Source organism: Lipophrys pholis (assembly GCF_963383615.2).
Source record: "Lipophrys pholis genome assembly, chromosome: 5".
Lineage (NCBI taxonomy): Eukaryota > Metazoa > Chordata > Actinopteri > Blenniiformes > Blenniidae > Lipophrys > Lipophrys pholis.
The window spans coordinates 11,111,451-11,124,085 of NC_137628.1; the positions used below are offsets into that span (position 1 = coordinate 11,111,451).

At 39.7% G+C, this 12,635-nt stretch overlaps 1 protein-coding gene across 12 annotated transcripts; it reads right to left on the reverse strand.

Moving 5' to 3' along the window:
- Window positions 1-3,423: 3,423 nt before the first annotated feature.
- LOC308110133 (uncharacterized protein) lies at window positions 3,424-11,819 on the reverse strand. Of its 12 annotated transcripts, XR_013935365.1 has the most exons (8): window positions 11,768-11,819; window positions 11,483-11,502; window positions 10,181-10,296; window positions 8,149-9,896; window positions 7,248-8,115; window positions 6,242-6,357; window positions 5,785-5,820; window positions 3,424-4,569 (listed from the first exon to the last, which is right to left on the reverse strand). XR_013935365.1 is itself a non-coding variant. In XM_080464238.1 (7 exons), exons 2-7 carry the CDS (start codon window positions 11,483-11,485, stop codon window positions 4,522-4,524), a joined length of 405 nt encoding a protein of 134 aa, XP_080320364.1. In that variant the 5' UTR covers window positions 11,486-11,502; window positions 11,768-11,819; the 3' UTR covers window positions 3,424-4,521. The 12 variants fall into 9 exon arrangements, 6 of the variants coding, with proteins under 6 accessions (XP_080320364.1, XP_080320363.1, XP_080320362.1 ...); XR_015941749.1 differs by having other exon boundaries at window positions 5,785-5,814; window positions 7,248-9,896; XR_015941750.1 differs by having other exon boundaries at window positions 7,248-9,896.
- Window positions 11,820-12,635: the final 816 nt, after the last annotated feature.

The following is a 12,635-nucleotide window of genomic DNA, read 5'->3' on the forward strand; positions in this document are numbered from 1 at the left end:
TTTCAAGGGAGTCCTGGCCAAGAGGCAGCAAGGGGGGGGGGGGGGGGGGGGCTAAACTAACCGCATACAACATAAAGCACTAACGCCAAATGAATCGCAGCCAAAGAGGACGGACGGAGGAGTCTGGCACAGGAGTAGGGAGCATCGGAATTAGTAGAGGGGATCGTTGTTCCAGACAGGCAGGAGGCAGACGGGAATCCGGCGACGAGGAGGGTCAGAACGAGGTAGTTTTATGGTTTGGCTGCGGTCAGCCGGTGTTTATGTAGAGGTGCAGGTGGGGAAGCCACTCCCCCTCGCAGCTGGAAGCAGTTGAGGTGATTGGAGGTGAGAGGTCAGGCCAATGAGGCAGGGAGTCCACCAGATGGTGCCAACGGACCGAATTAGGTTGCGGAAGTGGAGGGCATGACATACACATTATGAAAAACAGTTGCAAGTTAAATAGGTTGTCTCAAGTGCTCTCAATCTGGACTTAAAAGCGTTCAATGGAATAAGTTCAGTGATTTTCCAGTGTTTTTGCATCATGTTCCATGTAGAAGGAGCAGAGTAAGCAAAAGTCCCTTTTCCCAGTTCTGTATGGGCAAATGGAACAGCGAGCAACAAATGATCATTTGAATGTAAACTGTAAGAGTCAACACTCCTCCGTGTGATTAAGTTACAGATGTAGGAGGGCGGTAGACCAAGCATGGCCTTATAAATGAAAGTGTACCAATGACCCAGCCTCCTGGGGGACAAGGAAGGCCATCCCACTCGGGAATACAGTCAACAATGATGGGTCAAGGCCCTACAGTTAGTAATGAAGCTCAAGAAGCATGATAAACAGTGTCAATCGTATGGAGACATTGAGCAGAGGTATTCATGTACCAATAGATCAAAATGCTGCAGTGACAAGGCGCTTTTTTGTCTCAAAAGAAAAAGAAAATTTATTAAATAAAAAAAAAAAAAGTCTTGGAAAGGGCTTGAAAGTCAGGGAGTTATCAAGCAAAATACCGAGGTATTAGTATGTGTGAAGCACCTCTATGACATTTCCCTCAGAAGATAGTTTGAGGCACCTTCTTAGTGTTTGAAAACAACATTACTTTGGTCTTTTCAGCACTGAGCACTAGAAGTGTGTGCTGGACCACATCAAAAGCTTTCTGCAGAGATTCTACAGCTTTAGCAGTAAACAGTAAAACAGTAAATTATTGTGTCATCAGCGTAGAAATGCATATTAGCATCAGACACATTTTGTCCGAATTCATTAATATACATAATCAACAGGAGGGGTCGTAATATTGAACCCTGTGGCACCCCTTGTGGATATTCAAAAATTCAGAACACAGGCTGTCACATTTAATACACTGACTCCTGTCACTCAAATAATTTGTGAACCAGGAAACAACATGGTTAGATTTTCTCAAACAAAGAAGCCTATGCTTTAAAATAGCATGAGCCACTGTGTCAAAAGCTTTTGACATTAAAAAAAAAAGTGAAGGATAATATTGCTTTTCATCAAAAGCAACAAGTATGTCATTTATCACTTTGTAGCAGCCGTGATGGTGCTACGCTTTTTCCTGAAGTCGGATTGCAGTTTTGAGAGAAGTTCATTAGAGTACAGGAACTCTTTAAGTTGATCACAAACAAGAGATTCAAGAACTTTTGACAAGACACACAAATTTGATATTGACCTGTAGTTAGTTAAAACAGCTGGATCACCTCCTTTTAATAAAGGGGTAACAAAAGCTGACTTCCAAATGAGTGCAATTTCTTTATTTTATATTGAGAGATTAAAAAGGACCATAAGAGGCTGTGCTCTAAAATCAGCTGCTATTTTCAGGAAGTCGGGCTCTATCAAGTCTGGTCCGGGGGGGTTTCCTGTCATCTAATGCTTTGAAAGCTTTATGCATTTCTTGCACAGTAAAAGGAACAAAATTTAAAAAACTCTCCAGAAGACAGTGGAGGTTCTCTGCAGGGGGTCGCAGGAGCTGCTCCTGTGGAGTCATATTTTTACACCTGTATCAATGTGAAGTTCTTCCCCACGAGTCACAGATTCTCTCTTCAAACACAAATAACACATTGCAGCTCTCTGCTGAGATATCTGGTGAAAAACCTCCTGTGCATTCAGTCAATGGAGAAAAATCCAGGTTCTTATCCGAGATTGACTGATTTCACAGCAAATCAGAGGAAAGAGGCTTTTGTCCCACAGCAAATCAGGAGAGTTGATTCCGTCAATCAGCGAAGAGTAGCTTTTGACTACAAGTGTGTGTTACAATGTTTTTTCAAGTTTGGCCAGGTTTAGCCTCATTTATTAATTTAAATGTGTTCATTGCACATTACTGAATGCAGACCAATAACTGTAAATCGTAGAATTGCAATCCGGTCTGTTTTTTCCATTTTCTTTCCTTCAGCCACCCTCAGCCCAATGTTGGGTTTATAAGTTGGCGCTCAGCTATCAAAACTTTGGGAACCCCTGGTTTAGCCAATCCCAATCAAGGTAGGCCCTCCCTTTGACACTCCCACAATTAGGCAACTCTGCTTTGGCACAAGGCACCATGACAGGGAAGTACTTCCTCCTCTTCCAAAGAAGGGCATGTGTGGGCGGAGACAATCCAGCTCACACAGACACAGCAGATTCTGAATGCAGCTCAAGCAATATAATATTTAAATGGCTGAAAATCAAGGAAAAGCTGGATATGGGGCAATGAACTTTGAAAACAATGTTTTGGGACCAACGAGACCCATGTGAAAGTGTTGAAAAGATGGACAATATGAGCACTTTAAGTTGTGATGTTTCTCATGTGAGTCAGTCTCTCAGCTGACTTACTCTATAAATATAGCCGAACTTACATGGTTGGTTGGTTAGATGTTACTGGCTTTGATAGAGTATTTCCAGTTGTGTTTGAAGTGGTTGATTGGTGGGAGGTGGAGGTGTCTGTGAAAGCTGACTCTTAAAAAACCTTCAAATCTCAACTAATCGAGTGTTTCATCGTATGACAATTGGATTTGGAAGGTTGTTAAAAGCCAGTAAACCTGGTCAGATTTGGCTTCAATGGAAATACATGTTGTACTATAAAACTCGACACTCGTAGTTGTGTAAAATGTAAACTTTTATGCAGTGTAAGCTACAGTACAGTCTGCTCTCATTGTTTTAATTCAGGGGAGCTCAAAGCGTCACATGAACCACAGACTTTTATCAGGAATTTAGTTTAAATGACAGACAAAATGTTACATAAAGAAATGGAACTATTTCTGACTTTACTCTAAATATTGATGCTCCTTTTGTCTTTTTCTAAATCCTAAACAAAAAATCCTTTCTTTTATGTGAGTGTCGAGTCCCTGTTGAGCAAAATTAGGGTAATTCTATAAAAGAAGGGGCAACATGAAAATATTTAAAGTTTTATTAGAAGTCAGTTAAAAATCAAGGAAACAGAGAAAATGGTTCAATCATGTAATTTTTACAAGATCAACTGTGATTGTACTGCATTCTTGTATTCCATTCTTCCAAACTTACAAATATCATATACATAAATTATTATTTTTTTAATATAATTATATTATATAAACAGTAAATTAACCGTAGCCTGATGTGGCTATGATGTGTGCTGTAATTCTCTGTACGTTGGCTTATTGTGATGTGTTCATTGCATCAATTCTTTCTCTTCTACGCTACTTCCATCACATCCATGTTTCTTTTTATGTATTTACATAGTGATAAATATTTCAAGGGTAGCTGCAATATCTACTATAGACCATGAGTTCTTTCTAATGTCCCTCCCTATCTTTTCTTTATCTTTAAAAACTTTCTTCTGTCAACTTCATCTCACCTAAACACCTATTTGTGTTTGAAATTTATGTTTGCCCTGCTTTTTAGTTTGTTTCAACAGAGTGAACGGGGAATGCTGAGAAACACAATAGGAAGCAACTTGTTCACCCTCTGAGCAGCTTGTGCATTTCACTGGAGAGTTTTTCCTTTTCTTGTTGCATCGGAATATGTTGTTGAGACCAATTGACCCTAGGGGACCCCTGTATGTCCCAAGCTGCAAAAGTGCCTCACGTAAATCTTTCTCTGGTATGGCGTTTCCATTGCGGGGCATGAATACTTTGGAAAATACAAAAGCATAATTAGTCCAATTCAGAATTATATTGATATTGTTGAGAATGTTCCAACCATTTGTTTCTTTTGCACATCTGTTAGGACACGGGGAGGCAAGAACGTAGAAAATCAACAAATCCCCTTTGGTTCTGGTTCTGATCAAGTTGTGTAACTTCTGCACAGTTCGGTATTCTGCATGGTCTGCTCTGCCATCTCGAACTGCCGATGGACAACGACGCTGAACATCAGCCCATGTCTTGACCCCTTTAGGACATGAACATCTAACATCATCCCACTGCACACGTTCGTTAGGACACTGTCTCAAAACATTGGGCCACCTCAAAACTGTGGCTGCCACCATTCTGTTGCTGGTGTACACATTGCATTTTAGAATTTCCTCCCTCACTTTGGCCTCGGAGTCAGTGATTTGAGTGACGTCATACATTCCACTGTCATGGTTGTAGGGGATGCTCACAGCCAGGCTGAACATGGGGAAGCTTCTGTCAGACAAAACAGATAAACACAATGTTCAGAAATTAAAAACATTCAACATTAAATTGACAAAAGCTTTTTAAGTATGAAAGAATTAAATCAAACTCATTTACAGACCTCACTTAAGTAGTGCTTATGAGTTCTGTCATGTATGGGTGGATGGATGGATGGATGGAAAGATGGATGGTAATAATTTGGGTTTTTCTGTGGTACTGTAGCCCTAGGTGTCTAGATGGTGTTTACTCAGGATGCATGATATTGGATATGTGCTCATATGTCCAATCAGGTGCAGCACTCCAAGCCATGCTACATGCTACCCATGGTTAAAGTATAACTGATACATTAATTATGTACTCATCATGTGCAGCATACAACAAGCTCATTTCCTAGGACAGTGCGTCCTGTACAGAAGTGTTGCGGTTGAAGGAACGCCTCTTTTCAGATGCGGTGTATTCCCCTGAGAGAGAAAAAAACGCCCTTGTGAACAACTACCAGACACGCGTCATGTTTCTTTACCCTGACGGCCTAGCGTGACCATGGCATGCACATGCTGGTTAAGCCGAAAAAAAATTAATAAATCAGCATAAGACCATCTGCGTTTCATGCAGATACAGGTGTTTAATTTCATATTAGCAGATACCAATGTTGTGCCGATATCATCATGCATCCCTAGTATGTACTGTATATTTTCATGTTCAAGTCTCTTTCCAATACAACAATTAACCAAGTATGACTTCATATAGTGTGTTAAGGCCAGTGAAGATGGACAACCATCCACTCAAAGCTAACTGCTTTATTAAAATAAGATGTGCTGTCACCCATCTCTTATTGATTATTACTAAAAGCAGTATAAGCACATGAGACGTTTGGTCATTACTGTTGATGCGTCAAAACACCTCAACCTGATACTAGTAACAAATATATACATGTTATATACAGTGTTGTTCATTTTAGGCAACAAAAATACTTGAACTTGGACTACAGGGCCTTGATCACACAATGTGTATAATCCATCCATAGCTCCTACCGTCCTGAACACAATGACTTAATTTTATTAATCTGTAAACATGGTCAAGTCGAGAACGCAAAAGAAAATGAAAACGTCTGGTCATCTTTCAGAACATGTTGACTTTGGCTTGAAATGCTTCTGAATCTCCATCCACCTTCTACATATTGTTATGACAGGTAGAATACACGTAAAGTTGTAGATAATAGCAACTGACCTTGAACCGTTGGGGAGCGTGTAGCTCGGTCTGTACCTGACAGACAAACTACTGTTACTGTCCCTTTCAATGGTGCATAGAAAAGTGCAGAGAATTGAAAACAAAGGAAAAAACTCTCTTTGAGTCATTTGACAGAAGTATCACAATTACCCAAAACATACGATCAATGCAGAATCATTCATTGTGATACATTGTATGATGCCATATTATGCTATATAGTCAATAATGTAATCGGCAATGTCATTTTAGTTGATGTGCAAAATGATCTCTGCTTAAAATGTATTTTCTCCCACAGAATTAAAGAACTAATTCAGAAAGGTCATTTGAGTTTTATTGACTTCTGCTTTTACTTGAATACTTGAATATATCAGACAGGCATTTTGTATTACAAGAACTGTGTCTTCTGCGAGTCTGACGCAAGAGAGGTTTTCCCCTGAGAGTCCAGGAAACGACTCACCTGTTCAGAATGTTTGTGACAATGTTTGCTAGTTGGTTCTGGTTGAAAGCAGCCAAACCAGTTCCAGCAGACAGCAACAATAAAACCACAGCAGCTCTCCAGCAGAGGCCAGCCATCTGACAAGTTTGAACAAATAACATAATTTAAACTAAGATTTACATCGGTGATCCTAAAAACAAGGTTGCATTCCATTTTCAAAGTACGTACTAAGATTAACAAGCTGGATGCTAGTTGTGTAGATCTACATTTATTTTCACATTAGGAATATTCAATGAAACATTTCTTAACAGTAGGTCCTTCTTTGTGATTGAGCAGTGCAACAATTAAAAACAACAGCATTGGTTTGTGTGTGAAAACGTGTCAAGCCACCACAAACAAGCTGATAAGAGTGGTAACATTTGCTCCTGCAAACAGCTTCTGAAAAATACAATTTTAACATCTGGCATTATGTTGAAAATGTTCACTTCAAATGAAGGAAGAGTCAAAGGTTTTACTTTTCCCTGCAGATCGAATCAATCCCATCCACACAAGACTGCATTCAAGGAAATCAAGAATCAGAAGGTCTGAACACAGTTACTTTCAATTATCTTAAATGTTGTATAATAATAAAGGGTAGAAAACAGTGGTAACATCTTCTGATTCTTATTTTCCTACTATCAGAACCATTTTGTTTAATTATGTCAAAAGTAAATTCTATTTTTGACATCAAATCGCATGCCAGAATTTTTTTTTATTGTTCTAGAATTTCACTCAAATGGTTAAAAGAAAGAAATATATATTCAGCCCTTTCCACTGATTTCAAATCCAACATTTGTCCCAGTTAAAATACATTGATATCCAAATGTGTGCCATACTCTAAAAAACAATTATAAAAGGCAATGATTTTCACAGATTTTCTTTCTTCCCTTAGATATACATAAGTAAATATGGAGGGAGGTACATTAATACATATACAACTACAGCAAAACACTATTCCCTTTGTAAAAACTGAAAACATTAGACTTACCGTGGTAGAGAAAGGCATCAGTTACCAGAGAGTTTTGTTTTCTTCTCAGTGTCAGAGGTGCTGTGTCAGTTAGTCACTTGACGAGGAAGTAATATACCCTCTGAGAAGAGAGGTTGGTGATACCTCAGCAAATCTCATGGATTTGAACACACAATGTGATTGGACACAGTTTGTTTTTTTTAATTCATATGTTCATTCGCTATGACTATCATGTAGTGATAACATGTATTGTCTGTTGGCTTCATGTTACACCAGGTGATGTTTAAAATTGCATCTGAATCATATGTCTTTCCCACACCTGGAAATTCTAACTTATTAATCCATAAAAAGGAAAAAAATATAATGTTTCATATTATTACTGAAATTCAGCATTCAAACTGTGAAAATATGTGACATGAAATACGACATGAAACAGTCAAAATGACTTGCTGAGCCAAGCTTTAATCAGAAAGAACAAAACTTTAAAAATGCTTCACAGAGATACACAGCTTGTGTCAATGGAGCCCAGGCAACTAGAAGTTGCTGAATAATCACAATCACAACAGAATTTATTGTCATTGCCTAAGAAACAACTACAAACTCTTTCGCAGCTCTAGCGGAAACTTCAAGAGAAAGATCAAATAAAAGAATACATTCTGCTGTTTTGTGGCAGAAGTTGTTTTTCATTACTTGTCAGGTGACTGTTTCTTTCTGCAGCAGACAAGACTGGTAAGGCATGTACAGAGTCTGTTGATAAGAGAGCGCCTTTGTGAGGGTGAATTGTTCCTTTCTCTGACTGATGGTGATGGTGAATTGTCACTTCCTATGACTGACGGTGAGGGTGAATTGTTCCTTCCTCTGGCTGACGGTGAGGGTGACTTGTCCCTACCTTTGACTGACGGTGAGGGTGACTTGTCCCTACCTTTGACTGACGGTGAGGGTGAATTGTTCCTTCCTCTGGCTGATGGTGAGGGTGACTTGTCCCTACCTTTGACTGACGGTGAGGGTGAATTGTTCCTTCCTCTGGCTGATGGTGAGGGTGACTTGTCCCTACCTTTGACTGACGGTGAGGGTGACTTGTTCCTTCCTCTGGCTGACGGTGAGGATGACTTGTCCCTACCTTTGACTGACGGTGAGGGTGAATTGTTCCTTCCTCTGGCTGACGGTGAGGGTGACTTGTCCCTACCTTTGACTGACGGTGAGGGTGAATTGTTCCTTCCTCTGACTGATGGTGAGGGTGAATTGTTCCTTCCTCTGACTGATGGTGAGGGTGAATTGTTCCTTCCTCTGACTGATGGTGAGGGTGAATTGTTCCTTCCTTTGACTGACGGTGAGGGTGACTTGTTCCTTCCTCTGGCTGACGGTGAGGATGACTTGTCCCTACCTTTGACTGACGGTGAGGGTGAATTGTTCCTTCCTCTGGCTGACGGTGAGGGTGACTTGTCCCTACCTTTGACTGACGGTGAGGGTGACTTGTTCCTTCCTCTGGCTGACGGTGAGGATGACTTGTCCCTACCTTTGACTGACGGTGAGGGTGAATTGTTCCTTCCTCTGGCTGACGGTGAGGGTGACTTGTCCCTACCTTTGACTGACGGTGAGGGTGAATTGTTCCTTCCTCTGACTGATGGTGAGGGTGAATTGTTCCTTCCTCTGACTGATGGTGAGGGTGAATTGTTCCTTCCTCTGACTGATGGTGAGGGTGAATTGTTCCTTCCTCTGACTGATGGTGAGGGTGAATTGTTCCTTCCTCTGGCTGACGGTGAGGATGACTTGTCCCTACCTTTGACTGACGGTGAGGGTGAATTGTTCCTTCCTCTGGCTGACGGTGAGGGTGACTTGTCCCTACCTTTGACTGACGGTGAGGGTGAATTGTTCCTTCCTCTGACTGATGGTGAGGGTGAATTGTTCCTTCCTCTGACTGATGGTGAGGGTGAATTGTTCCTTCCTTTGACTGACGGTGAGGGTGACTTGTCCCTACCTTTGACTGACGGTGAGGGTGACTTGTTCCTTCCTCTGACTGATGGTGAGGGTGACTTGTCCTTACTTCTACTAATGCTTGGCTGGTCTGGGATGTTATCAAAATCATTTGAAATACAAAACGGTGTAACGTGATCATCTTTGGAACAGCTGTGGCACTCCATGACATTGTTTATCTCTTTACATCGGTGAATGTTTTTAAGGCCAATACCACCTATATTCCCAATGTTTTCAAATGCAGTCCTGAGGTCCGCCTCAGAAGTCTGGAGGGCTATATTCCTGGATTTGAATACGTGAGTAAACACAAAAGCATAATTTGTCCACTTCTGGATTTTTGGTATAAGCTGAAGGATGTTATTAACGTTATTTGGATTTGTACATTTGTGGAAACATGGGGATCCAAGAACATAGAAAATCAACAAATCATCCTTACTATACAAGTTATTGTTGTTGCTGGAAAGGAAGTCAAAGTCTTTTAGAACACGATACTCTGCGTGGATGTCCTCTCCATTTTTACCTTTCTTCTTCTGAAACATTGCCGCAACAATCCTGCCATCTTTGTACACACCACCACTTTTGATTGTTTCTATCACATGTTTACCATTGGTTTTGCTCAGGACTTCGTTGACATCGTAATTCTTGTTTGCCTGTGGGATGGTCACTGCCATGCTGAACATGGGTCCTGGCCTGTAGCTGCAAAAAACAACGTTCAAAAAATTACAATACTTAGAATATTTGTTTAATTATTGTGGATCATTTGATTCTGATTCTGCACAAAGAACTGAATTAAGGAATGTCCTGTTTAAAACTTTGTTGATAAAATAAAAGTGAACCGACATATTCAGATGCCTGACCATGTTTGTTAAGAGGCATTTATTCCTTTAAAACTGATGTTTTAAATTGCTCTTTGTGAATGTTCATTACAGCATTGGTCAAATGAAATGTGATTCTATGTACACTTTAAGAGCTGAACTTACTCAGTCCAGATCTCCTTTATGATGGTTGCCAGGAAGTTCTCGTCCACAACAGAGTCGGAGTTTCCAGCAAGCAACAACAAGGCAGCTGTGAGTGACATCCATGAGAGTCCAGTCATCTGTGTACACAATTAAACCAGCTATAAAAACAACTTGAAAAATCTATTTATTGTAATTATTATTATTGGTTATCACTCATGCCCACCCGACAAAAGCATTCCTCAAAGTGGACTGCTTCACTGACAACACAACAAAATAGAGGAACCAGAAAATTTTATATATTAATTTGATTCCTTTTTTTTTAACACATAAAATCAATCTCTCTTTATCAAAATAATCCAAAAAATCTATTGAGGACCTTTTACTGGCAATACCAAAAAACTTTGATATTTTAGGATTTGTCCGGAGCTTCCCCGGACTAACACATATTGATCCTGCCTGTTTGCTGAGGCCCAGGACAACTCTGGATGGATTCATAGCTCAATGACCAATAACAGCAACATGCAAAATCACATGATGACGCACTCAAGCGCTTTAAAATAAAACTTTTAGCAGTCACACAAAATTTGGTATAACACCTGTTCTTGATATGAACAGATTCAAAATTAAAAATCCATGAAAGGTGTTAGGAAATATTTCTTCTGTTAATAAAAAGACTGTCGATCAATGGGAAGTGAACGAAGCATCTTGCTTTGTGGTACGAAGGACGAACACATGGGATTAGAACAGCCAGGCCTCTAGGAAGGAACACACACACACACACACACACACACACACACACACACACACACACACACACACACACACACACACACACACACACACACACACACACACACACACACACACACACACACACACACTTACTAGAGAGAGACAAGAGAACTAAGGAGTAAATAACTTTACAGGGTGTCCCATCATGCCCTTGGAGAAGAAATGGCATAAATCGAAGACAGGCAGTAGGCAGACCAACATGGGATGGCCGAGTCTAAACCACGGCCATTCCTCTACAAAACTTGTTGTACACAGTAACACTTCACACACAGAAGTAGTCCTTGAACAGGCTTTTTGCTAAATTCCAATTGTCAACCAAGAGAAGTTGTTTGTCTTCCATCTCGGTGAACAGAGGAATCAACAACAAAACACCCAAATATGTAAAATAAAAATGATCTTCTTTTTAAAATATAGGACTTTTAATATAAATATACTCAATGTATTATCTATTTATTATTCACTAATTGTATTTATCTTCTATAGTTGTGTGAAACTTTGGTAGGTGTGTGATGATGTGTGTGCTCGTCTTACCATGCTGCTGTTAGCAGGATCTGGAAAGAAAAAACACAAATCCAAAGAAATTACAAGAATGATCAAATTATAAAACATCTAAACAATTTTTTTTATAAACAAGGAACATTTGCATTCATATAAAAAAATCACAAAAGATTATTGCAGTTTTCTCTGTAACCAGAGATATCTATCTTGCTGACTAAACTGAACTATCATTAAAAAAAACATTTCTTGTACATAATAATCAGCATTTCTAACAAGTAATTCTCACTTGGTCTGGAAAAATACAAACTTTTTACCTACTTTGTTCAGTAAATTAGTCTCCTGGATGCTGTCAGCTGTGCAGGTCAACAGTAGACACCAAAGGAGTGTCAAGCAATATATACTGTCTCCAAACCCAACATATGTCCTTATATGAAGACATTCTTCAGAAATAAAGTGGAAGATCTATAATTAGAGCATCTTTAGGTCATGTGGGGTGCTTGAGCCAATCCCAGTGGACTATAAGTGATGGGTTAAGGCCAGGTCTGCAGGGTGCACATTGGTCCGCGTGATGTAAATATCGTCATCCACCGCTGTGCGCGACGGTCTGCGTGGACCTCTCTGTGGTCGATCATGTGCAGCCAAATTGTTGCGACCACAATGAATGCACCGAAATTGCAAAATGCAGTTTAATCCTAAAATGAAAAAGCATTTCTGTTAATACATTTCAAATTGACTTTTGAGCCATATTCGCTTCCGTAGTATCAACGTGCAAACAACCTGTCCAAGAATGTCTCACTCAGGTCAACATGTGTCGTGTTAAAGGCAGATAAAACATTCTGACTTGCAGATTGAAAACTTCTGCACTTCTGCTATGACGCACATTAAAAACCAAGAGGGTGTTCAAAACACAAGTGTACTGTTTTCTACTTAAACGTGTGGTGTAGTTTATTGTAAAATGGCTTTTCATTACATTTTTTTTAGTTTTTCTATCACTTACTGGAAATAAATATTAATTAACAGACACAATAATCAATAAAACAATAACAAAAAAGTGTGAGGAAACAAAGTAATTGTCATTGGAACACTACAACTGTGCCTGTGTTTGCCAAAGTCCTTGCAATTAATGTAAATTCACGACACCGTCAATCCAACAAAGGTGATCAGAAAAAGAATGAAGTAATTGACA

What these genes read in the sequence shown, in the direction of transcription:
- LOC308110133 (XM_080464239.1), bottom strand. An exon ending in ATAAAGGAGATCTGGACTGA is followed by an intron (nt 9,897 to 10,180) that starts GTAAGTTCAGCT and finishes TGTTTTTTGCAG; the next exon opens with CTACAGGCCAGGACCCATGT.